Genomic DNA, 27,405 nt, shown 5'->3' with positions numbered 1-27,405 from the left:
GAATAATGATCATATTTCCCAGAAGACATCTATGGCAGCCCTCTAGTGTGATTAACTAGACCACTCTTCATCTCTCTTTCTCCATAGAAACAGAACAGTTCATTTGCATGTCATCTTATTGAAGAAGAAAGTCTAGCATATTATGGCTTATTACCAATGAGTATTTCATTAATAAAGAGTTTTCTTATGATGTGTCAAAAGTGGAAAAGACAAAGCAAATTGAGATTCTTACATCTCTATTAAGGACATACACATCTGAAAATTCAACTCAGCTTATTCAAGAATCAACTGAGTACTCAGGAAGGCTTTCTTAAGTTGATCAGTTTATAGGTAACTCTGTTTAATGAGAGGTTCCTAATAGCAGCTGCTTTCAGAAAGGAAATCCTAAATGAATATTAAACACAACATTTTCTGCCTGTCTTTAGGAATATTTAAAGCAGAGTCCGCAAGAAAGCAAAAAATAAATCAGCCTTTCTTTCAAGCTTCTCTTGAATATGGACATGTGGATCCTGGGCAATTATATATTATAAATGAAGGGGGAACCTGCAAAATGTAATTAATTTAATTGCTTATACTCTCCAAGGATTTCAAAATAAGATATGTAAGAGGGGCACATAATTTTCCTGGGAATTTTCCAATGCCTTGCCATGAAAGATGATAAGAAAAAGGAAAAAAAACTTAGGAAATTACTTTCACTTTGCGGAATTTCTTGTAGATAGAGGGTAATGAGAATTATTTTGCAACTGAATAGGGCATTAGATTCTAAGCCTTGCAACATGTTTCCCTAAACCAAAGAATCATTTTCCTTAGAGGGAATATACAAGGTGACACCATACCAAAATCTGAATACGTACATCACATGTTACAAGCACTACCCACAACACCTTACTGACTTTGCTTAATAATGGGTTCTTAAGGTCCAAGAAAAGAAGGTCAAGGGCACTCACCACCCACACTGCTGTGATTCTGCACCTTCCAACAACAGTTCCTTCACTGTCTCCTCAGAGCACATAGAGAGCATTGACTTTCCATTTGCCGAAAGAGTTCTTGTCTTGCTTGCAAAATTTAGGGGACCCACAGATGTCCTCATTTCACTTCTGTTCAAGGATCAATAGTTCTGATTCTTTCAGGTTTTTCCTATCAACTTACATTCTTGATAACTGTCTTCTTGTGTGTTTCCGGTTTTAATGATGAATTTAAACCATACTCAAAACCATGGGTGGTTTTAGTAGCACAGAATCAAGCTGGCTTAATTTAAACTTCAAACATATTAATAAGGCTTAGTGAAAGAATTTCTATGGAAGTGATATGGTAAAATCTATTTATTATGTCATGTATCAGATACTATTATGTGTTTTGATCACATTTTAATTTTCTCTTTTGTTAGTTATGTTGTAATATCAAATTTTGCATGAATTTTGCACAAAACCATGGATATATGGAGTTCTAGTCCATTGTAACCTTGTACATTAGAGGACATACCGTAACAGCAGAGGTCGAAAATCATTTTGTCATAATAGTCTCCTTTGAATATCCTTTATAGGCCATAACCAGTCCTTCCTGACTCCCACATCTTTGACTTTTTCACATCCACTAATCTGGATTCTATCACCATAATTTTGTTATCTTCAGAATATGGAATTATATATCATGTGGCCATTTGAAATGCCCTTTAAAATGCCATTTTCATGCACCATAATACCCATGAGACCCATCTGCATCATTTTGTGTATCAATAATTCAATTCTTTCTATTGCTGAGTAGTATTCCATAGTGTGGATACAGATTGCTCTGTTCAATCATCCAATGTAGGACAGTTTAGTACTATCGTGTCCTCTGTAATCACAAATAAAACTAGGAATAAAAAAATACTAGATTTTGTGTGCAAGTTATCATTTCTTTATGGGATAGGATGGAAAGTAAAATTCAGTGCCTTGAGAGTCCATCAAACTTTATTACAATGTGACTATCCACTTTGCCTTTCAGTAATGCAGGAACAAACCAGTTTCTCTGCATCCTTAAAGAAATTCTGTGATGAAAGATCAGTGTATCTTTTCTGATGGTCTCAGTCTGTACTTCCCTAAGGACAGTAATGTCCTCGAGTGTGCTTATCGGTCACCCATAGGATGTATTCATTCCTGGCATATCTTATTTAATCCCATGTGTATTTTCTCATCTGTTATTTATCTAATGTGTACACATGTATATATCTATATAATCTCAATCTAAGAATAGTTCTCTTATTTTCTTAAGTAGAATGAAACATTTTAGAGAGTAACAATTTCTTATTTTGATAAAATCAAATTTATTCATTTTATTTATTTTAGTTTGTATTTATAATACCAAATCTCAGGAACTATGTTTTATTGTTTATTCTTGTTTCAGGAAGTGGAGTTTGGAGGTTTTGTTTGCTTTGCTTTGCTTTGTTGTTTATTAGTACTACACAGCTTTACTCTATCTATTTGGAACAAATTTTGAAGTACATGTCAACTTTTATAATTTGACTATGGATATTTAATATGTCAGACATTTTATATTGAAAGCATTGAATCATTTTATAAATCTAAAAAACTAAAGATGCATAATCAGTATTTTATTGAATATTTTTTCATCAGTCTTCATGAGTGAGATTGGTTTGTAATTCTCTTCCTTAGTAATATCTTTGTGTGGTTTGTGTATCAGTGTAATTGCAGCCTTGTTAAATGAATTTGGCTATGTTCCTCTATTTCTATAGTGTGGAATAAATTGAGGAGTATAGATATTAGTTCTTTAAAAATCTTGTAGAATTTTGTGCTGAAACCATCTGGTCCTGGGCTTTTTTTTTGGAGCCTTTTGATGACTATTTCTACTGCTTTAGCAGATATATATCTATTTAAGTTGCTTATCCAGTCTTAATTTAATTTTGGTAAGTGATATTTATCCAAAAAAATGTCCATTTTTTTAAGTTTTCAAATTTTGTGGAGTACAGGTTTCAGAAGTATTACCTGATAATTCTCTTGATTTCCTCCATGACTATCGCTATGTCCCCCTTTTCATTTCTGATTTTGTTAAAATTTGGATATTGTCTCTCTGCTTTTCATTTGGATAAATGTTTGTCTGTTTTGTTGATTTTCTCAAAGAACCAACTCATTGTCTCATTGATTCTTTGTACTGTTTTTTGTTTGTTTGTTGGTATTTTATTGATTTCAGGTCTCAATTTGATTATTTCCTGCAATCTGGTCATCCTGAGTGAGTTTGCTTCTTTTTGTTCTAGAGTTCTCAGGTGTTCTGTTAACTCACTAGAGTAGAATTTTTCCAGCTTCTTGATGCAGGCCTATAAACGTTCCTCTTAATGTTGCTTTCATTGTGCCCAATAAATTTGTAAACGTTGTGTGGTCATTTTTGTTGAATTTCATGAAGTCTTTAATTTCTTCCTTTATTTCTTCCTTGACCCATTAGTGATTTAGGTGAGTATTATTTAATTTCCATGTGTTTGTGGACTTTTTCAAATTAGTGTTGCTATTGAATTCTAATTATAAACCATGGTAATCTGATAAGATACAAGGGGTTATTCCAATTTTTTGTGTCTGTTGAGGTTTGCTTTGTTACCTAGTATGTGTTCAATTTTTAAGAAGTTTCCATGAAGCACTGAGAAGAAGGTGTATTCTTTTATGTTTGGATGGAATGTTCTATAGATGTCTAATAAGTCCATTTGATTGATGAAATCTGTTAGTTCCCTTATTTTTCTGCTAACTTTCTGTCTGACAGACCTGTGGTAAGAGTGGGGTGTTGAAGTCTCCCCCTATTGGTGTGGGGTTTAAGGTGTGGTTTAAGCTTAGTAGTATTTTTTTTAACATATGAGGGGAATTTTGTATTTAGGACATAGGTCTTCAGTATTGAGATTTCCTCTTGATGCAAAAATGCTCACTAAAATACTGGAAAACTAAATCTTAGAATACATCAGAAAAATAATCCACCATGACCAGAGGCTTTATCGCAGAGATGCAGGAATGGTTCAACATATGAAAATCTGTCAATATAATCCACCATATAAACAAACTGAAAGAAAATCACATGATGATCTCATTAGATGTTAAATCCTTCAACAAAAATACAACATTCCTTCATATTAAAGGTCTTGGATAGACCAGGGATACAAGGAATGCATCTAAACAAAATAAAGGCAATATACAGGAAGCCAACAGCAAACTAAATGAAGAGAAATTGAAGGCAATCTCACTGAAATCATGAATAAGATAAGGTTGTCCACTCTCTCCATATCTATTCAATATAGCACTTGAGATTCAAGCTAGAGCAATAAGACAACAAAAAGAGGTCAAGGAGACTCAAATCAGAAAAGAAGTTAAAATCTCACTATTTACTGATGATATGATAGTTTACATAAGTGACCCCCAAAATTTTAACAAGGATACAAGATTAACTAAAAAAAAAACCAGTAGCCTCCTTTACACAGATGATAAACAGGCTGAGAAAGAAATCAGAGAAAAATCACCATTTACGATAGCCACAAATAATATAGAATATTTTGGAGTAACTTTAACCAAACAAGTGGAAGACATATATGAAAAAAACTTTAAATTTTTAAATAAATAAATTGAAGAAGACACCAAAACTGGAAATATCTTCCATGCTCTCGGGTACTTAGAATTAATATAGTAAAAATGGCAATATTACCAAAATCAATTTACAAATCTACAACATTCAAGGAAGTGCCCATCAAAATACAGCAAAATTTCACAGATCTCAAAAAACAATACTCAACTTCATATGGAAAAGAAAAAAAAATTCCAGGATCTCCAAAACAATATTTTACAATAAGAAACTTCTGGAGGTGTCAACAATCTCAATCTTCAAACTCTACTACAGAGCTACAGTACTGAAAACAGTCTGCCATTGGCATAGAACACACAGGAGGCCCGATGGAATCTAATCAAATACCCAGATATTAACCCAAACATCTAAGACCACCTGATTTTTAACAATGAAGCAAAAAACATAAAAATGAAAAAAAGAACACATGTTCATCAAATGGTGCTGGTATTACTGGATATTAACATGTGGAAGAATGAAAAGTGATTCACATCTATCACCATGCACAAAACTCAAGTTCAAATGGATTGAAGACCTCAACATAAAATCAACCACACTGAACTTCATAGAAGAGAAAGTGGGAAATACACTTAAATGAATTGGAATAGGATACCACTTCCTAAATATAACCCCAGTAGCACAGACACTGAAAGAAACAACTAACAAATAGGACCTTCTGAAACTAAAAAGCTTCTGTAAAACAAAGGACACGATCAACAAGACAAAACGACACCCTACAGAATGGAAAAAAATCTTCATCAACCCCACAACTGACAGAGGACTGATCTCCAAAATATACAAAGAACTCAAGAAATTGATCATCAAAAGAACAAATAATCTAATAAAAAATGTGGTACAGACTTAAATGGAGAACTCTTAACAGATGAATATAAAATGGTTGAAAGACACTTAAAGAAATGTGCAACATACTTAGTCATCAGAGAAATGGAAATCAAAACAACTCTGAGTTTCTATCTTACACCTGGAAGAATGACCAAAATCAAATACACTGATGATAACTTATGTTGGAGAGGATGTGGGGTAAAGAGAACACTCCTGTATTGTTGGCGGGAGTGTAAACTGGTACAGCCACTGTGGAAATCAGTATGGAAAGTTCTCAGAAAATTAGGAAACAATCTATCTCAAGACCCAGCATACCACTTTCAAGTATATACTCCAATGCTCAATTGTACTACAAAGACATGTGTTCAACTGTGTTCATAGCAGCATAATTTATAACTGCCAGAACCTGAAAAAGGCCCAATACCCCTTGACCAAAGAATGAATACAGAAGATTTGGTATATTTACATAACAGAGTTCTACACAGCAGAAAATAAAAGAATGCCATCTTGAAATTTTCAGGCAAATGGATAGACCTAGAAAACATTATTGAGTGAGGTAACTGAGACCCAGAAAGATAAATATGATTTTCAGTCAATCATAAATGGGTTTTAGACATAAAACAAAGCAACACCAGTCTACAATTCACAATCCCAGAGAAGCTAGACAACAAAGAAGACCCTAAGTGAGACATACGTAGATCTAATCTACATGGGAAGTAGAAAAAGACAAGCTCTCTTGAGCAAATTGGGAGTGTGGGAATCAAGGGAGATGATAGAAGAGGAGCAGGGAGGGGGGGATGGAGGAGCAAAGGAAAATACATAGTTCAATAAAAACAATAAAAATAAATTAATTAATTAAAAAAGAAATGTCTCAGTAAAGAAAAATAGATATATAATCATTTAAAAGTCAAATTGGCCAGTGTTAATGAAGTTATTTATTGAACTTAAATCAATGATGACCAGAATATGTGTATAAATATACATAGCAACAAAATAACATCATTTGAAGATATTAATGACTCAGAAAATTCTACAAAGGTGTAAGGCATGACTGCCATTATAATACTCCTGTTTTATAAACTTGGTCAACTTCTCATTGTATCTGAAATCACACATGACTCATCTTATAAATTGAATTGTCAATCTTCAAGATGCTTTAGCCTCCAAACATGTCAATAACAACTGAAAGTGATGGATTTTCCTGATACTGATATTTGACAACTAGAAACTGTAAAGAGAAAATCAAATTACTTGAATAAGCTAATGAGCTTTCAAATGTCAATATAACTAAACAAACACAGAAAAAGTTTACTTTATATTGTTTCTTTTCTTTAATATCCTACAAAACACAGAATAGGAACACAAAAAATGGCGCCTTCACCCTCATCTCACCTCTTCAGGGGTTGCCGTTGGATATGCCCAATTACGTCATGTTTTCTGGATAAAACACCCAAATCAACGCTAATGATTTTTTTTTCTCTAAGTGCTGACAGATTTTGTTTTCTTGTTTAAATTAATCAATGTGTAGGCATAGCAGACTGATTAAGAAGCATGTTTGAGAGTCAGGTCTGTCTGGGTTCGAATCTTAAATCTAATTTCTGTATAAAAATATGCAAGTTAATTTTACACATTAGATATTTAAATGTGCAAATTAATTATACATATTAGATATATAGGAAAAACACACTTAAATCTTACAGTTCCTTTTAGAATTGAATAAATAGTGATTGTGAAATGCTTAGAACAAAAAACCTGGTGCTCGAAAGATACAAATGATATTTACTACTCAGTTCCCATTCAAGGCCATCAGTTCTCCAGTTCTATGTTCTTTTCTTTTCTCTTGTCTGAAAGGCTTCTTACTCTTTAGGATTTGCAATGTATAGTAGCAATTCCTGACCCATGTGCCTGTGATCAGGTCCTAGGCCATTCTGTTGAATACTAACACTGTCATTAAAACTTAAGGTTGTCTCTGTTTGGTTTTTGCTTCTACAATTATATTAAAAATATACCCCTTAAAATAAATATTCTAAACCATTTGAAGTGCAACATCATCTTGCCAGAGAGCATCTCTAGATCCATTCAAAACTTCTTTTGACTCCTTTTTTTGAACAAATCTATACCTCAGCTCATGTGTGTATTTCTAGCCCTTATAAGACAGCCATATGAAAATGGAGCACATTAAATTATGTCCTTGCTGGGCATGAATTCATTTTTAAAAAAGTCTTTCAATCCTTTGTTGAAATCCACCTCCCCTTTCCTAATATGGGCTTAAGTTTTCAACTTAATGAAGCTTTCACTTTGTCACATGGGAACCTGTAGTGTAGACATTTTTCTGCCTCACTGCTTCAAATGAGCCAACAAGTATGCTTCCATCTTTTACTGCCAACATGCATTCCAAATGAGGGGGGAATCCTAATATCTTCCAGGAAAAGTGAAAGTTCTTTAAAACATTTAGTTAACATTAATATCTACCCCCTATGCCCTCAAATATAGTCTCTAACAAAACTAATAAGATTGTTTTCTTCAAAGTTGATCTTTTTTACTTTTATTTTTATTTTATTGTTTTTACTTTTGTATGGCCTCCCTGGCAATCCAGGAGCCATCTTGGGCCACTCTTAACTCCTTGAGCCAGCTCTGCATGAGGGCTTGCCTTTCCACCACAGTTGATGGCAATTGCCATTGACTATGAATTCCACAATCATCAGTGTCCATCAAAGGTGTGAATCCTTACTCCTAACAACTCAAGAAACCAATGATGACTTAGAAACGGAGTTATGAGAAACCTTTGAATGTTCTCATTCAATATAAATAAGCAGAAAAAAACAGGAAGGGAAACGAAGCAGGCAGATTCACACAAGATGGTTTTTTCCAAATACACCTTGTGTGATCAAAAGAAAAGAACATAGTTATTTCAAGTATGTATACAGACTTAGATGTTAGATAACTGAACACAACAATGTAATTATTGTCTTCAGAGATGCTAAATACTTCTGTCATGATATTGACTTGATTTCCAGATAGAAGTATGAATGACCAAAGATTTCCTTTTGTACTTCAATGTTAATTTAAGTTCAGTTTCTAGGCCAAACTTGAGACTTACACAGTGTTCCCATGGCATCCAGTGTTCAGGTTTTTCTTGCTGCATATAATCCAGACATGTTTTCACATTCTGTATTTTGTAAGGTCAATTAAATAACAAGCCTACATCAATGAACAGATAAGTTGTCAAGGGTTATTTTCGCTTGTAGCTGAAACAGGCCCTAGGACCATAGCACAACTTACTCCATGATGGAAGGCAATAAAACTCAGCATGTTTTCAGTATAGCCAGCCAAATTGAAAACAAAGACCTAATTCATCAAATTCCTTGGAAAGTCTCTAATTGTACTAGCCTTACTATTTTGGCTTCTGTATGTGTGCTTCTGGCTGACTATTCTTGTTAATTGAAGTTGGTTTTTGTCTAGAAAGGCCTGGTGGTAAACTGGATCCCAAGCACCCAATGTAGCCTCTGGCTAGCTAGGTAAAAATGGTTTAAACATGTGTTCAAGTAGTCTTCTCTGGTAGATATCACACAACAGTGGGGTTTCCATTAAACAAGCAAATAAAAAATGCAAAACAAAACAAAATAAAAGAACAAAAAGAAAATCAAAGCAATCATAGGAAAAAACATAGCAATTAGCACTTAACAGGGTTCAAACCTCTGTTTCAAAACAATCAGTGACCCTTACAGTTCTCTATGAATTCTCACCCAAATACAGAACTACCATCTAAATTTTTGTGCTCTTCTAAAATTAAGGAGCTAAAAAATTCCAATAAGTATATGATGTTTTTAATTTGGAAAAATTTTACAGAAAAGTTTATGAAACAAAAATAAATAAATAAATAAACCAATCCCTAAGATTAGAATCCTTCTAAGTTAGGGCATATATATAGAATGTGATTAGTTCAGGAAGAACCTTCATAGAAAGTAGAAACTCGGCAGTGTGTACCAAATCACACCTATATTGGCTATTTGACCATAGACTTTTCTAGAATTACAAAAAAAATAATAAATTATATTGTGTACGAGACATTTCTTTCTGCCACCTTGATATAGTAGCCTAAACCACTGAGACAGTCAACTGTTGATTTCTGAGAGAGAAGGCTACTGAGAGACTGTGAAATTCCAGAAGCTATCTCAGGCAGAGACTCTATTTCTTTCTCACACAGTATTGCATATGAAACTTTAGCAAAGATGTATATGTAACTTCTAACAAAGAAAAAAGCAAGGGTATCTCCTAATTAAGAATGACACAACTAGGAATGCTTTCACTTTGGGGAATTTTCTCAGAAAAAGACAATTTCATTCTCAGTACTAAAAATATGTCAGTAGTGTAATTAACCTTAGTCCTTAGCCACTGAACTACGGCATGCTATAGACTTCTATATAGAAAAAAAATTCAACTTATAAAAAAAATATCCTATTGTTTAATAAAGACTGGCTCAAGTGCAAAAGGAGTACACCTACTGTAAGTAATTATAGAACACTTTTGGCCTCCTCTGGTCAGACTGGAAAAATATGTTCTAGTTATTATTAGAAAAAGAAAGTCACATGAAAAAGGAGAATTGGCATGTGCCATTCTGTTTAATTATAGGCATTAGAAGTATATAAGTTATTGCACGAAATTACCTTTCATAAATGGTTCCCGCTATAGATGCACACAACTTGCAACATTATAGGGACAGATAGTAGGTAAATATTTCTGTTGGGTTAAGGGAGGAAGGTTTCGGAAGATTGGGGATTGCATGTTAATTGGCATAAAAATCTTTTAAGTTTCAAAATGTTTTAGCTTAGATTATGGTGTTGATGGTGACATCCTGCAAGTACATTTATTATAAAAAAATCATCAACTTATATATATATATATATATATATATATATATTGAACTTTTAAAGACATGACATATGAATAATATCTCACTAAACAATTTTTGTCACGTGTGGTGGCATTTGCCAGGCTGAGGAAAGGTGGCTGGGAGTTTGAGACCACCCTGGAATACACAGTAAACCATTCCTCAAAAAAAGGAAACAAGCAAAAAATAAATTCAAGGAGCTCTGCATTGCTTAAATTTAAGTTCTCTCCGATTTAAATTGTCTTAAGACTTTATGAAGAATAAAACCATTTTCCCTGGATAAATTTTCCCCACAGTCAAAATAAAATCAAGCACATAAAAATCTCCATGCATGCCAGCTTGTAGGACTGAAGTTAACAGGTTACCTTGTGTTCATTTTCAGGGTAACTGTTCCCTCTCACAGCAAAGTTCGTCCATGCATGTACCCATCCTTCTTTGTACAAATAAAATAGCAATTTAGTGGTAGATTTAAAACAATCAGGACTACTGTGCAGCTTTGGTATTCTAGCAATCTGTGATCTATAAATAATGCAGCGCCTTATCCGTCTCTGAATTATGTTCCCGGAGCCTGAGTCTTGCTACATGGAGAACCCAAGAGAGGAGGGGCTTCTGGGAGGAGGAAACGGAGAAATAACGAAGAGCAAACAATCTTGCCTCATGGAATTCATACTCTTACTCCAACTGTACTTTGGAATCATGTATGTTTTCTCTGGAGGATCAAACCAAAAGCCGTCATTTGAATATTTAGATTTCGCTTTTCTGACCTTACCAAAACAAAGGTAATTTGAAAAGTTCTCTGTTTGCCTTTGAAGTAAGCAGTGGGAAAAAGACAAACAAACATGCAAACAGAAAACATAAAAACAAAGCCAGTTTTTCCAAGTATCCCTGAACTTTGAACCAGAACTTCCCAGCTTTAGAATGTTTATCACCTCATTAATTTATCCTCTGCACAAGCATAGGGTCGAAAAAAGGAAACGGGAAAAAAAAAATAATCTGGGGACTTCATCAATTTTTCATGAATTTTCATTTAGCCCAGAACCCCTCTTCCCTTGGTCGATAGATCAAGCTGCCGTTCTATATTTACCACCTGGGGCTACAGCTGCCACCTCTTGAGGCCACCAGGCTGGCTGCATCTCATGCAGCCATGCAGGGCCCGGCAAAGGCCCTCCCACTCCTTCTGCTCCTTACAACACAGCACTTGTTGGGAACTGAAATCGTATCTGCACCTCTGAGCCTGGAGCTCCCGGAGGTGTCATTGGAAAACCACCTATTAACTTCCTGAGTGCCAGGCCTCTTGCTGGTGCCTTGTGGATTATGTTTTCTTTCCATTTAAAATCACTTTCTGCCTAAAGAACCACCTCCAATTCACGTGAGTTGAAAAGACTTTCTGAATTACTCTTCTTTCCCCCTTAAATATACTTCAAACAAACAAACAAACAAAAAACACACAGCAATAATAAAATTATTGGGTGATTCAACTCTCCATAGCAATATTTGGCCATGAATATTTTTTCTGTTACTTTTCTGTACTTGCCCACTATATTGCTGAAGAAAGGGGGGAGAGAAAGAGAGAGATGGGGGAGGGAACAAGACTGAGAGAGAGAATAGTCTAACACAGAGAAGGTTTCCACACAGAAAATCAAGAGAAATGACTGATGGCTAACCACAGAATTCTGATTTTCAGATATGACAGACACAATATATAGCATTTAAAATAAAAATCAAGGTGAAGCAAAAAGAATCAAATTTTTTTTCATACTGCTTTATCAATAATCATTACACAATAAATGTGTGCAGTCATCATTGCTTATCAGGAGGGCTGACAGCAAGCCCTTCCATGTTATCGGCAAAGGCCAGAGCTACTTCCAAAGTTCCTTTGTAGAAAAGGAGTCCATGGAATCCACACTCAGTTGTAGAGCTGCTGAGACCGCTCCAGCTTCCCCATTCTGCATGCACAGCTTCCTTCTAGCCAACAGACATTTGCTACGCCATCATCCACCCCTTTACGTCCACGGTGTCCTCCCACCCTCGGTTGCCTTTACTCACCACCTACTTTATTTGAAAACTTTTCTCTTCTTGTCCCTTCAACATTCCCTATTACTCTGACACCTATTCTCTACCATACCTCCCATATCAAAATTCCTTTCTTATTCACATGATCAGTGACTACTTAATCCAAGGAAAAGGTTCACTGTTGACAGCCTACCTAGGCAGTCTCCTCTCCTTTTACTTACCTCTGGGCATGAAGCTTTATTTGGAAATGACTTCTTTGCTAAATTCAAGAAGCTATTTTATAATGGAACAGTAAGCAATTTAACCTTGTTAGCTAACAGACATATTGAAGCCTACAGCCGAGTGAATGCTCCCGCCCACAGATGTTCTTTCTGTACACTCTAATTTTATGGATGGTGAACCTACAGATGCAAACATTGAGACACAAGCATATTTGAAAGACACACACCATCTTGAAAACTGATCATAACCAGTAAACTGGCATGTGGTGGAGTTCTCGGGTTTATTTCTCACCATCTCCTCTCACCCAGTTTTTGCTTTTCAGCTTAAAATATAAGATGAAGCCTTTTCCGGGTTACTTGACAGCATAACTCTTCTTGCCTCCATTCATCATCCCAGTAATGTAATCACCAGTTCTCTGTCAAAGACTCCCTTGCACGTAATGAAACCACATAGAGGTTGGGATTCAGCACATCCCCTCTTTTCCAACTTATTCTTTCCGAACAGCCTCTAGCAAGCTCTCTGATGCCAAGCAGGATCATATGTTCGTTAACTCTTCCTTTCCCTATAGCAACATGGTGTTCACCTTCATTTTCCTCCAATGTATCACATACTATTAACATCAGGGCTTAAATAGTGTGTCCCTTCTTAGGACCATTTTCTATATTACTTAACTAGCAATGTTTTCTCTATTTAATCTACTATAAAATATTTATATATTGGTCCTGTGAAAGGCATTCTGAACTCTGACAATAGATAGGAATATCTTCTTTATTTCTTTCCCTTAGCACACTTAGGGGAGAGTGGCATTTCTTTGTTCAGCATTTCAGAATTATGTTCTAAAATTCACAATAACATTAAGAAGACTGGCAAGGTAATGGAAAAAATTGCAACAAATAAGTGAGTATTATTTTATCTTTGGTAGCTTCAAGTGCCACAAACTGTTGACATGACATTAAAAGAAAGAATTGTATTCACTAGAAAATGCAATTTGGAAGTCTTCTGATTTTTCCTTTTGAGATTTTAAGTAATTTCAGCATTTCTTCAAGTTCATTATTTCTACATTAAAAAATGCAACTGTCATATTACATGGGAAAGAATTGTGCCTTAATATTTTTCTATTAAAATAAATTCATTATTTATGATTTAATTAGGGAAGACAATAATTCCTTCAGATTAAATAAAAAATGTGTGTGTTTGAGGATCAATTTTAACAAAGCTATGACCCAAGAGTAATGTTCATGACTCTCCTACAAAGAAACTAAAAGCCAATTTTGATAAACTTTTATGTTCTGAAGTGAAATGAGACAGAGTAAAGTGGTTCTTGGCTGCTGTCTAGAAAAAAGGGTAATGTTATGGAAAAAAATAAAGCATCTTCATTTTCATTCATCAAAAATGTCTATTTATTAGAAGAATTTAGATGTGCAGAAGAATCACTTAAGAACAAAAGTTCAAAGAGGCAAGATCTATTCTTGAAATGCCCATTAGTTCATTTGCCACACCTTGGTCATGTAGCAGTGATGGGCTCTGAGTCCTTAAAACATGGCAGGACAATCCCAGTCACACTACAAAGAAACATGGAAGGCTGAATCAATAGAATTTAGCAATAAAATATTTCAATATGGGCAAAAGTGTCAGCAAGAGGTATATTAATGGGAAACATAGGCAGTTCGCGGTTTGTGAAATGAAACTCTAAATCAAAGAGAGATGGCTTGGGAGCAAGAGTTTCACCAAGATCACTAAGTTAGATAAAGACTATTTTCATTTGTTTATCAAAACCACTTCCAGGTACAAAGACACTGGGATGTTGCTGCAAGTCTCAACCTGCTGCATATAAGTCTTCTAATCTGCTGTGATGCCACATAGAATGCACTGACCTCAGCAAGAGGACCTAAGATCCCTAATGCCTTCCAGCACCTTCTCTACAACTGAACATTTGCTGTCTCATGCACAGTTTACAACAGATGAAACTTTTCCTTAAAACAAGTAAGCTACGAGCAAAGTGCATAGATGATATAGAGCTTAAATCACAACCCCAAATCCTAAAATCGAACATTCTCTCTAACACCATCCACAAAGTCAATGGACTCTGTGCTTAAATAGAGTGAGGAACTAATATCTTTATTTCTGTTGGCAGGGATGACAAATAAATAGAAAATAAATAGAAAAAAGTTCAAATAGAGGAAGTTCTTATCTCTTTTGATTATTAAGATTGAGTAAAAATAAGAAACTCTGAAATGGCATAGCAAGCTCTTCTTTGATGAACCTTATTAAAAAATAGTTGTTATTATTATAGTTGATGGTATATTGTCCCTTCTGTACCTACTGTTTATATATACTGTATAATGTGCATATATATATATATACATATTTTTCAGTAGCAGAAACGTGCAATATTGGATTTATGTCTGCATTTCTGACATGTTTATACATGAACTTTTGATTTTTAACATAAGTAACAGTGATAATCCATTATGTAGCTCATCAATAATTCAAATTTTCAATAAGAGTAATCATGCATGTCTTGTTGCTATGATATAATAGCATGGACCTTAAACTACCTCATACTAATTTGATGTGAGTAAAATTCTTGCAGTCCTTATACTGATGATACTCTAACCATATTTCTTCAGAGAAACAAAGGTTATGTAGTATTTCATTTGCTTTACTTTATAGGTTTACACATCAATAAAATACAACCAGAGTTACTAAAGTCAAGTGGAATGAGAGTGCACATGAGGCTCATGGTGTTTACTTACATGCCACTTCCAGAGATGCGTTCCGACTCACTGCTTCACCAAGATAGTTCCTTGCAACACAAACGTAGCTCCCTTCATCGGGTTTACTTCTGCGCCCATGCACAATTCGCAAAAAGAATAAGGATCCGCTGGGCAGAAGCATCCTGTGAGACCTGGGGTCATCCTTGTCTGTCTCCACCCTCTCGCCGTCCTTGTACCATTCAATGGTGGGAGTTGGCCGGCCCTCTGCCTTACAGTTCAGAGTAGTGGGCTCTCCCTTGGAGACAATTACATCAGAAGGGTGTTCTACAATCCTGGGGGAAAAGTCTTCTTGACGAAGACGAGATCCTGCAAAACATGAGGCAAGAAGTCAAGTTTCACACTTTTCTTGTCTATATTGTATGTTTCATCTATATTCATACTCATAGGCCTAAACATTTTCAAATATTTAATGGAATAACCAGATACATTGCTTCATTTACATTTTACACTTTTGGTTTCTATACATCTCTAAATAATCTCAACTCTTTTGTACATTGAGGCCATATAACTGTAAATTAATGTTAATCTTAGTGATCAAACATAATATGCTCCATAAAAATGGTGAACAAATGTAAAGAGAACCACTAATTCCTCTGGGTGGATCAACAGTTTGAAATGAGGACCAAGGTGAATATGACAGACTTATTTATTTTTTATTGTTCACTCAGTACGTACTGTTCAATGAGAGAACAACCCAATTGAGCAAGCCCAATTCTATGGACAAAACCCAGAGAAACCAGACAGTGTACACAGCACATTGCTCAATCAGAAAGGACATGATGTGGCTGCAAAATTTCAAGCTAGTCTAAGATATGTGACTTTCATTCTACGTGCACACTGAACTGAAGGTGCAATCACATGACCATCCAGGATACACACACACATACACACACACACACACAATTTAGCTTCCTGTATAAAAGATAGAACGCAATACAGGCAAATGCCCCTTGAAAGTCAAAGTATTAACTAATTAAATAAATAATTAAATAAAATCAAACCAAGAGAAATGATATTGCAGTGGAAGAAATATCTTAAAATAAATACATATAGTACTTTAGTATTACCCTATATGGTAAGATTGATAGGCAATGCAGTTATCTGAATGTTGTCTGTCCTCAGAGGGTGAATGTGCTGGACGTATGGTCTCAAGGTGGTAAATTTAAGATAATGGTTACCTGTAAGACATATGAGCTGACTAAAAATAGTTACAGGACTGTGGATATCATCGCTGGAAGAGGCTGTTGCTGTTACTACAAACTGAGTTTATTTGTGCAAAAGTGAATTATTATAAAATGGAGAGTGTGACCTCTGACTGTCTCTCACTACCTGTCTTGCCTTTTGGTCTATATCCACCGATCATTATGCCACTTAGTATTCTGTGATGCAGGCAGTATGCCCTCACTTAGGGTTATTAGTTGGTTCTATGAAACTGAGAGCTAAATAATCCTCTTAATTTGTAAAGTATCTAGGTATTTTGCAGTATCTACAGTAAATATGCTGATATCAGCAAATGACATTCTAGTAATGAAATAAAAGTTGAGCCACTAAATTATAGAAATATAGTATCTAAGCATTTTGAAGATCAAAGTTATGCATTACGTTCTATTTTGTATACTTTTGAGGCTCCTAGTTTTGTTTTTAAAATTTATTTGATTAGTTATCGATGTGTCTGTGCAAGCCATGGAACTAGTGTTACATGCATTTATGAACGACCCAACATGAGGGTTTGGAAGCAGATGTTTGTCTCCTGATAGAAAGGCAAATGATCTCAAACAACATCTAGACACTTTTGACTTTTAAACAATCACTGCTTTGGATACCATTCTACTATATTGCAGATGATGTCTTCCAGAGGAATCAAGAGGATATTCTAAAGTCAACAGTCATGCAGGAAAAATAATAATGAGTTACAGTGAACCACTTTACAGTTTGCTGTTTGCAACTTTCCAAGCAATCATCTAAATTTTCAAATTTCTGTTCTGTAAAGAGAGGTCATATATCTCAGAGTAATTCTAATCTACTTTCAAGCCAATTCAAATACATATTTTAATTCAATTAATAGAACTTAATTTGGCCATGAGTTTACCTTTGCATTTAGGGAGAAAATATATTTTTAATGGTAGGGATTACCAGTTTCACTTCATCAGATGCAGAAAAGAACATATAGACTGTAAGCATCAGATACCAACAACAAAATTTTTAGTGCAAAATTTTAAAGTTGATTTAGTAGATGTGATGTACTTGGACAGGGAGGTCCACTTCACACCATAGCAATGCAGGCTGTATCCTTAAAGCAAGTGATGTGTTACAGAAAGTCTTCCACATTTATAATTGTTTACTTTAAATGCAATTATCAGGCCTGCAACAGTTAACTAGAGCAGAAAATAAAATGGAAAGGTCTCATCATTCAGACAGAGATAGGGTAAAAGGAATATCTACAAGAATAATTAATATAAGTACAATCTCAAATTTAAGATGTAATTGAAAATGTAAGGATTCTATGTGAGCACCTTAAATTATGATCGTGTAAAGTTACATTTCTTTGAGAGAATCAATAAATAAACCTCAAGTACCTCTTTGAAATATTTGTAATTATATATAAAAACTGGTGTTTTGAGGGGACAGGTATATAAGTATAAATGATGGTGTATGATACTCCCTTCACTATATTTTCAGAGAGGTGTAGGCCTTTAAATTATGAAAGACCATCAATATACTTGGTTTATGCAAAGAATTCAGTTTTGTGACAACACAGACAAAAGCTGAATGATAGCAGAACTCAGATGGGATTCCAGACTATACTGTGTTTAGGGGGTGGTGCAGAGTGCAGTGATCATACAGAGTGCCTCAAAATACTGGAACTTACTGACTTTTAATACATGTTGTGGCCTCAAATAAGTATAAAAGACAGAACATAAATATGAAGAAATCACAGAAATCAGAATGTTGCTTCAGACTTCAAAAGTCTAAAAATGCATTTTAAACAAGATTATTCCCTGAGATATACACCTCATATTATAGTGGATTCAGTTTTGTGTGGCCCTGAGTCAAGAATATATTTAAAGTTCTATTAGAAAAGAAAGAAGACTTGGTGGAAATAGGAGGAGTCAAAAGAGAAGGAGTAACAAAGAAGGGGTCAAGAAATGGGAGGAAAATACATGAAAAAGAGAGGAAAGAAAAGGGCCATGGGCTGTGAGACCAAAAAGCTCTCAGCATCTACTCCTACTTAGTACTGACTAATTCTGCCCAACAATATATGCTTATTTTTCCAAAACTATATCCCTTAGAAATGTCTCTTTTTATTGTCCCACAAATTATTTTCTCCAGATTTTAACCAAATTACCTTAATTTTAAAATAGTGTTAACAATACACACATAAAGGGAAATGTGCAGGCCCACTTATTGAACAGGCAGTGGTGCAAACATAACAATAGCTATAGAATTCAGTGTCCTTGTAGCCAACAGTAAATCTATTATCTTCACATTTGTCAATCGGTAATTGTGAAATCAAGTTTAATTAAAATGTTTTATTAATCTCATCCAAGCTATTATAAGAAAGAAAATGAGTGGCTGGCCCGGGGTCTTTCTGAAAAGCCATTGACTATGACACTGGGACCTGTTTCCTCTGCATATGCTGGATTTTGGGGATCCAGTCTGTTTGGACGCTCGCCTTCCTGGACCTGGAGGGAGGGGGAGGGAGCTGGAGCTTCCCACAGGGCAGGAAACCCTGACTGCCCTGGGGGACGGAGGGGAAGGAGGGGGGGAGTGGGGGGAGTGGGAGGGTGTTGGGAGGGGGGGCGGAAATGGAAACTTTTATAATTTAATAAAATTTACTAAAAAAAAAAAAAAAGAAAGAAAATGAAAAAATTTAATGGTGCTGAAAGATGATGTGAATTGCTGAAAGCTGTGGACAGTCATTGATGTCTCCATAACTGAAGTGATCATAAGGAGAGAAAAGAAACTCAAGATCTTCCATATGTAATGTGACAGACATCCTTAAACATACATACATGGATCCCTGGGGAAGGAGACATAGACAAGATCTCTTTAAGTAAAGTAGTAGCATGGGCGGTGATAGGGAAAAATGGAGGGGAGAAGGGGAGCAGGGAGGAGAACATGAGTATTCAAGAAGGTCGAGTTGGGTGAAAGATGGAAAGGCAGAGCATAGAAAAGTTGTCTTGATTGAGGGAGACAATATGGGGTTAGTGAGAAAGGAAACACTAGGAAATTCCCAGGAACCCACATGGATGACTCCAGCTAAGACCCTAAGCAGTAGCGCAAAAAGTGCCTGAACTGCCCATTCACTGTATTCAGATTGATGACTACTTTAACTAACATCGTAGAGCCTTCATCCAGTGATATGAGAGGTGATGTATGCTGTGAATATGTTTTATTGCCATTGGTTAATAAGGAAGCTGCTTTAGTCCAATGGCTTAACAGAGTAAAGTCAGGCTGAAAGAGATATAAAGAGGAGGCAGATTCAGAGAGAAGCCATGTAGCAGCCACTGGAGACAGACACACTGAAACCTTGCTGGTAAGCCATAGCCATGTACCAATAGACAGATTAATAGAAATGGATTAATTCAATATATAAGAGTAAGGCAGAAATATACTTAAACTATTGGACAAACAATAGTGCAAATAATATTGTTTCTGTGTGATTATTTTCGGTCTAAGTGGCCAGGAACGAACGAGCTGCCTCAATCCAGTAAATGATGGAAGCAAATACAGAGCTACACAGCTAAGCATTGAACTGAGCACCCAGAGAACATTTGAAGAGAGGGAGAGGCAATAATATGAGCAAAATAATCAAGACCATTATGGGAAAACACACAGAAACAGCTGATTTATGCTTGTGGGAGCTCACTGACTCTGGGTTGACAGCTGGGGGACCTACATAGGATTGAACTAGGCCCTTTGAATGTGAGTGACAGTGATGTTGCTTAGGCAGTTTGTGGGCCACAGGCAGTTGAACCAGTATTTATCCCTAGTATACGAACTGACTTTTGGAGCCCGTTCACTATGGAGGAATACCTTTTTCAGTCTAGATATAGGGGAAGGACCATAGTCCTGTCTCAATATGATGTGACAGACTTTCTTGACTCCCCATGGGAGTCGTCATCTTCTCTGAGGAGTGGATGAGGGGTGGGATTGGTAGGAGATGGGGAAGCAGGAAGATAGGAAAGAGAGGGAGCTGGGATTGGTATGTAAAATAAGATTGTTTTAAAAATAAAAAAAAATCAAAAGAAGAGCAAGAATGACTTACATATTGGGTGTGGGTATTTTAAAAAATATATCTTCTAAACTTAATTTCAATAGAAAAACTATTCAAATGTACTACCCACATTTTTTAAAATCAAATATCTGCTTTGATTTTTAAAGGTGATTCGTGAGAATAACCCAGGATGTCTTCAAACATGAAATCGTTCACAAATGTGTATGTCGTCCCTCACCCGGCCCAAACCAATGTGTATTTTCCAATTTTAGAGAATGTGCCAATGGACAAGCCTTGAGATGTTTCTTTTCTTTTCCATTGTATGTGGGCACACAATGGATGTATGTGTACAAAGATGGGTGTGGGTCTTCATGTACATGTGCTGCATGTTCACATATGTTTGCATGCACTTGGAGGGTAGAAGCTATGAAGGTTTTGTTCTTTGAATACTTTTCTCCTTGTCTTTGGGATGACATCTCTCAAACAACATGGATTTTCAAAATTTGTCTTATCTGTCTGGCCAATGAGCTCCCTTGGTAGTTTTGGAAATTACAAACCTTTGGTTTCTTCAGTGAGCAGGGAGCAGGGAATCAGTATAAGAAGCCACAATGTTAAAGTTCCTACTCAGACAAGATCATGCATTTAGCTATATCCAAACATCCCGTGATCATATGAGCAAATGTGTCCTTGACCACTCTCTTGAGAATTCAAATGTACATAATGAAAAATTCCTATTTCTCAGAGACTTTCTAATGTTTTCAGAATGGTTTACTTCTCTAAATGTCCATGCATTGTTAATTTTTTAAATATTGTGCAAATGGAGAATAACTTATAACTCATGAATGCTGCTACATTTTCGCTGTATTGAGTCAATAACTACTCATGAGGACTATAAAACTTTCCTTCTCAGAAGTGATACCCATCACGTGATACGATAATGACAATCAAACATACACAAGTGTGATTCTTGATTTCACTTCAAGGGTTTTTAGTAAAATGCCCCTGCCTCATTATTCAATAGAAAGACAGCAATTTTATTTTAGAACTTAGCCTTATTTTAAATTTACAAAACAAATATCTCTATCAACAATTGGAACCTCTCCAGGTCAAGCAGTGACTCTCAAAATGTTCTGCGTTTTTCTCGTAGAAGAACTTCATTACAAATTAGAAGCAGAGTAGGTAGTTCTTTTCCGACAGCAGAACTTCAGGAGTTTCAATTTTTTTTCTGTCTTAAAACATATGTTATTATTCATCTTTATTTATAGTAATCACATTGTTCAAAGAAAGCAGTTTCCCATAAGCTATTATACTAGTAAAAGTAATCCAGGGAGGTAACTACAATTATGATAATATTTAAGGTACAGATGAATATGAGAGGATTATCTCTATCCCAGTTTGATGACGACTACAATAAGCAAGAAACAGCATTTTGAAAATGAAGGATAGAGGTTATTACTAAAATACTATTAATGTTAGTACTGATCTCATTTTTGTGGCATAAATCAAACATGAACATCTCATTTAAGTTTTTTCCATAGACTAAAAGAGATAGGTAGATGATAGATTACAGATAGATAATTTGATGGTATGCAAATGGTTGATAGATACATAGATAGATGAATTATAGACAAACTAAAGACAAGTCTGTCATTAGGATAATAAGTAGCCAGTGTATCTCATTTTTCCTCTGTAAACCATTATAAATATTGTTTCAAAATTTAGCCCATAAAACACTGAGCAAATTGACAAGAGTGTCTCTTTTCTGAGGAGAATTTTTACATCCATATTTTATTGCTTGATACATTTAATTCCACCCACTGTTAGCTCTATATTCCTCCATCAGAATAAACACAATCCAACATTTTTCTCAGAAACAGAAATGTGAGTCAGTGCTACAGTGATCAGCATGTGTAATAATCAGTAATAAGTTGGAATTCATGAATAACTCCATTAAATCAACCATGAAGATTTTTGGTACATTTATTTCAGGAAGACTACACCCCAGTGTGCCTCCCTTGTTGGAATACAAAGAGTAGAAAATAGATGTCAGGATATTTTCCTCAAGAGATTCTGTAATGTGATAGGATACATGTCAAAACTTTATTATATTTGAATACTACTAAAACTCTATCAAGTCCATACCTCGTTTGCATAAAGATATGTTTAAGTTTCCCCTAACCTCTGGAAGTACATGAAGTATATTTAATGTTACCCTATAATATACTGAATCATGAAATTAAAAGTAGGCTTAATCTAGAAGCAATATCAAAACAGAGACATAGAAATATTACTTTAGGTATGGTATTTCAATATAGATGCCAAACTAACAACTTTTTTATTAAATGAATTGTCAACAAGAAACATGACTCTTATAATGCTTTTTATTATTCAATGGGCAACTTATTTGTCAAAGCACCTAGTTTCAAAATAGGGTATCCAGCAGGCCCCTATATATATCCTGTTTTCTGGAATGATATACAGAAGGCTTAGGTATCAAAGAAAAATCGGACTCAAATTCACATTTTATATGAAGAACCAAGAAAATAACCAAGTACATAGCAGTGAGATTTTCTCTCCCAGACCTGGGCACTCTGATCTTTCAGAGTGACTTTTCCTCATGCGTTCTCTGTTTTATTAGCTCTTAGGGAATATAAAACCTTAAATTGCCAGGCAATGTTCAGTCCTTCATTTTGTCCTGTTGACTTTGCACTGGGAGGACTAGTCGGTGGGTTCCAGGGATCCACCAGTCTCTGTCCCAGCAGCACTGGGAATTTAACACCTACTGCTTTGCCTTGTCTTATACATGAGAACTAAATATCTGAATTCAGGATATTAGAGTGGGTGGCAAGCAGTTTACCCACAGTACCATCTCTCATGCCCTCTGAGTCATTTGATGAACACTTTTAGCCAACAATAACTTGGCAATGTATGATGACATAACTTAAAAGCAAATATTTTATTCATGATTTAGAAAGAAAAGTGTGTAAATTTTTTTCAAAATTTTCTTTTTTGTTCATATTAAATGGATTAAAACTAAGATTCACAAAAAGTTTTCTAAATTTCTCAAATGCATTTCAATTCTCACTGTTAACAGAAATTGCTGGAAATATTGAAACTGAAATACATTCCCTACTCCTGTCTACAGTTTCTTGCCCTATTCAGTACCTTTTGTTGGGAAAGTTTTAATCTCTTATTGGTATATTTGTTGACTGCTCATATTCAAGACTTTGATCTTCCCTAAGCAGGTAGCCCTGGTGAGAGGTAAGTAACAGCCTTCACAGCTAAAGCAGAGTTTGTGTAGCTTACCATCACTTTAGGTGACTGGGTACAGAAGCAGACACATGGGAATATACACATTATCTGTGCAACATTAAAGAGAAATACTTATGTATGGATTAGAATTTATCCAAGATATTTTAGGGGTAATATTCCTCCAGAAAAAATTAACTTCCTATTTTATAAATTCATGTTCCAACAATTTGGTGAGCAGGCAATGAATTCAGCTGGATATCCATCCAGTCCAATTTCAAATCAATTCGCTCCATCTTAATGGTGGAAGATATTCTTTAAAGAGTAATTTGCCACCAAATCAGAGGTCTTCATGGGTTAGACAGACCTGCCTTATAATGAATCCTTATTCCTGTATCTTTGAAATCTAGTTTCTTATTATCATATTTATAATACTGTGTCATGGTTTAAAACTGCATTGCCTTTACAAAAACATTAGGATGAAACAATCTCAAACACATTAAATTGTGTGATAACGTTTAGTTTTCTAAAAACTATTGACATCAATTTTATGGTCATGATAAACTCATAATAGACTGGTATTATTCTGGTCTCCTATTCTACTTTCTAAGCAATATATCCTGAAAATTCTGTGTCAGTACTTTTAATTTCTGTGACTATAACTTAAAAAAAAAAACCTGATAGTGTCTAAAAATCCTAATTCCCATCATCACAAATATTTAAATTATGTGATATACTCTTTCATATTTAGTTTTTATAAATTTGCTTAGAATGCTTAAATTTTTTTAACGTAAAATGCTTTATCATAAAGAAAGTATGAACTTAGGTAATCTTTAAAATTGCATACAAATTCCTTTCCTTGTGTAATAAATGAGGCAGTTTTAAATAACAGAATTGCAAATATTATTATAATCTGGGCAGTTCCTTGAAATAATAATGGCTCAATTATAACAAAAATAATAATGTTATCATGAGTTAAATGCACGAGATTCCTTAGGTTCAAGAGACGAGCATGTATTTAGACAATGACTAGGTGCGGAAATGATGGTTCAATGTATGAAATGCTTATACTAAAAGTGTGAAGACCAGAAGTCATGCAAGGGCAGACATAGCAGCACATGGTTATAATCCCAGAAATGTTAGAGGGAGCTGGGTGGTGGAGACTGGCAAGGCCCCTGAAGCTCTCAGGCCTGGTATAAGCAACAGCATACAAAACATGTCTCAAACATGTTAGACGGTGTGAACCATAACCAAGGCTTGTCCTCTCACCATACTTGCTGGTGTCACATATGTGTGCAGGCTCACAGAGAAGCACACAAACTTAAAAAAAAAAAAACAATTATGTGATGCTTCCTTATTTTCTGCCAACATCCACCCTTTGGGCATTTGTCTATTCTTCTTAACGTTATACTTAAGCCAGGGAATGCTTTAGAGGGGTGTTACCTAAAGAAGGGGTACAGATACATAAGACTTTTTGATGACCTTTATGATCAGGTCTATTAACAACAGTTAATAATGTTTCACCCTAAGTACGACAACTCAACTGTAAACGACTCTTCTTCTGAGAACTATGGGATGCCAAATTTCTCACTCACTCCAACCTTTGGTTTGCTTGTTTCAATACACAGCGGTGTCAAACAGACAACATTGCAGAATAAACTGATATTTCTCCGTGTTTTGAATGCTATGTAATCAATTAGCCGGTAAATGTTGTCTGTTATTGTGGTGTACCATGGTTTCATTATCACAACCTCTGTCACTGTGCTGAGAGGAATCTGTTACTATGTAAAGACAACAGACTATATGTCATAGGATATAGTCCTTTTGATACGGTAAGAAGTCATTCAATAAGTAGCTCGAGTGCATCTATGCTCTTAAATCTCTGCTGCTGTCTATTGCGACCCAGTGAGCTAAAGTCATTCTGAGCAACGCACTTCACAGGATCCTGAAGGAGCCAAGCCTCGGAAGCTCAGCAGATTGATCAACTTATGTCCTACGCAGTGACTATGTTACATAAATGCACCAATCAGTCAAGAATGTTCATTTCAGGGGAAGTCAAACCCTTGAAATTTTGATTTGAAACATGTATAAAAGCCATATAAACTAGCCATTGGAGCACTGGACTTAGCTCCCAAGGTCCAAATGAGGAGTAGAAGGAAGGAGAAAATGAAGGAAGTCAGGATCACGAAGGGTGCGTTCATCCACTGAGACAGTGGGACTGATCTAATCGGAGCTCACCAAGGCCAGCTGGACTGGGAGTGATGGAGCATGTGATCAAAATGGACTCTCTGAACGAGGCTGGCAATGAAGGCTGACTGAGAAGCCAAGGAAAATGGCACTGGATTTTTATTCTACTGCATGGACTGACTTTGTGGGAGCCTGGTTTGTTTGGATGCTCACCTTTATAGATCTGGATGGAGGGGGGAGGACCGTGGACTTCCCACGGGGTAGGGAGCCCTGACTGCTCTTAAGGCTAGAGAGGGAGGGGGAGGTGGGGAGGGGAAGGGAAAAGGAAGGCGGGGAGGAGGTGGAAATTTTTAATTAAAAAAAAAAAAGAAAAATATGTCTCCGGCAACATAAATGAGATTTCATGAAAAATTTGTAAAGCCCCTGGGAAGGTAATCCTTAAGTGCTGTATATGTCTTCATAGATTTCCATCAGAAGTTTAGTGAGGTTTAGGAGACATCAATCCATATTTTCTTAAGGCTCACTGTCATGATTTAAATAGCATAGAATGAAGTGGAATATTATAATTCTATCTCAGTTTAGCCCTTACTAGTAGTTTCAAGAAATGGACAAAATGAAATTATATTTTTTTCCCATTACAACATACTTCTTGATATGACTAAATTATAACTGTACTACATGGTGTACTTCACAATAAAGCTGCACTTTGTGAACTAAATAATCCACCTCGGGGAACATAATGGTGATCCCAATGGATGAAATTTTCTCGAGAATGGTGGGAGTGGCTGAATTAAATTCAGTCTTTCTTTAGATTGTAATAACAACATATTCAAATTCTTTGCTGAAACCTGTACCTTGGGAGGAAAGGAGCATTGTAAGGGAACTAATTGAAAACAGCTTGTTTTATCACATTGTCTTTGTTTCTCAGACTTGGAGTGAATGGCTTTCACAGGTGACCAACCTGAATGGATGGGATGGTATCGTAGTTCTACAGCAAACAAACCCAAGAAGCAAAGGGAAAATGTTCACTACACTGAAAGCACACTATTTTTTTAATACAAAGTAAGTATGCTAAAACAGCTCCAAAGATTTCCAAATGCTCGTGATCCTACAAAAATAATTGGAGTTTAAAATTTCCTTGATTTTGTTTCACTTAACACATTAAAATAATAAGTATACATAATTTCAGCATTTTTCTTTGAGAAAAATCATATCCACAGCTTTATTTGTGAAACAATGACTCTGAACAGCCACCAATAGTAAGGCTATGTGAACGGCTGGCTGATCTTAGGCTACAAACAAGAGCTATGGTAGTAGATAAGGAATATGAATTACCTTAATGGCCAGGGCACGTTTCATCTGGGGATCTACTTTCGTCTTACCTTTTACTATTAATGATATCTCTTGAAGGCTTT

The 27,405-nt window shown here is 35.5% G+C and overlaps 1 protein-coding gene across 16 annotated transcripts in view; it reads right to left on the bottom strand.

Moving 5' to 3' along the window:
* Robo2 (roundabout guidance receptor 2) overlaps nt 1-27,405 on the bottom strand; it is a 1,551,815-nt gene that overhangs the window by 453,620 nt on the left and 1,070,790 nt on the right. For all 16 annotated transcript variants that reach the window (XM_048422498.3, XM_085685684.2, XM_085685682.2 and 13 more), the window contains one exon: nt 15,316-15,642. In XM_048422498.3, the coding sequence (XP_048278455.1) occupies nt 15,316-15,642 (327 nt within the window). The remainder of the gene's footprint in view (nt 1-15,315; nt 15,643-27,405) is intronic.

Source organism: Myodes glareolus, chromosome 2, assembly GCF_982192425.1.
Source record: "Myodes glareolus chromosome 2, mMyoGla1.1, whole genome shotgun sequence".
NCBI classification, from domain to species: domain Eukaryota; kingdom Metazoa; phylum Chordata; class Mammalia; order Rodentia; family Cricetidae; genus Myodes; species Myodes glareolus.
This window is presented reverse-complemented; position numbering and strand designations above follow the sequence as displayed.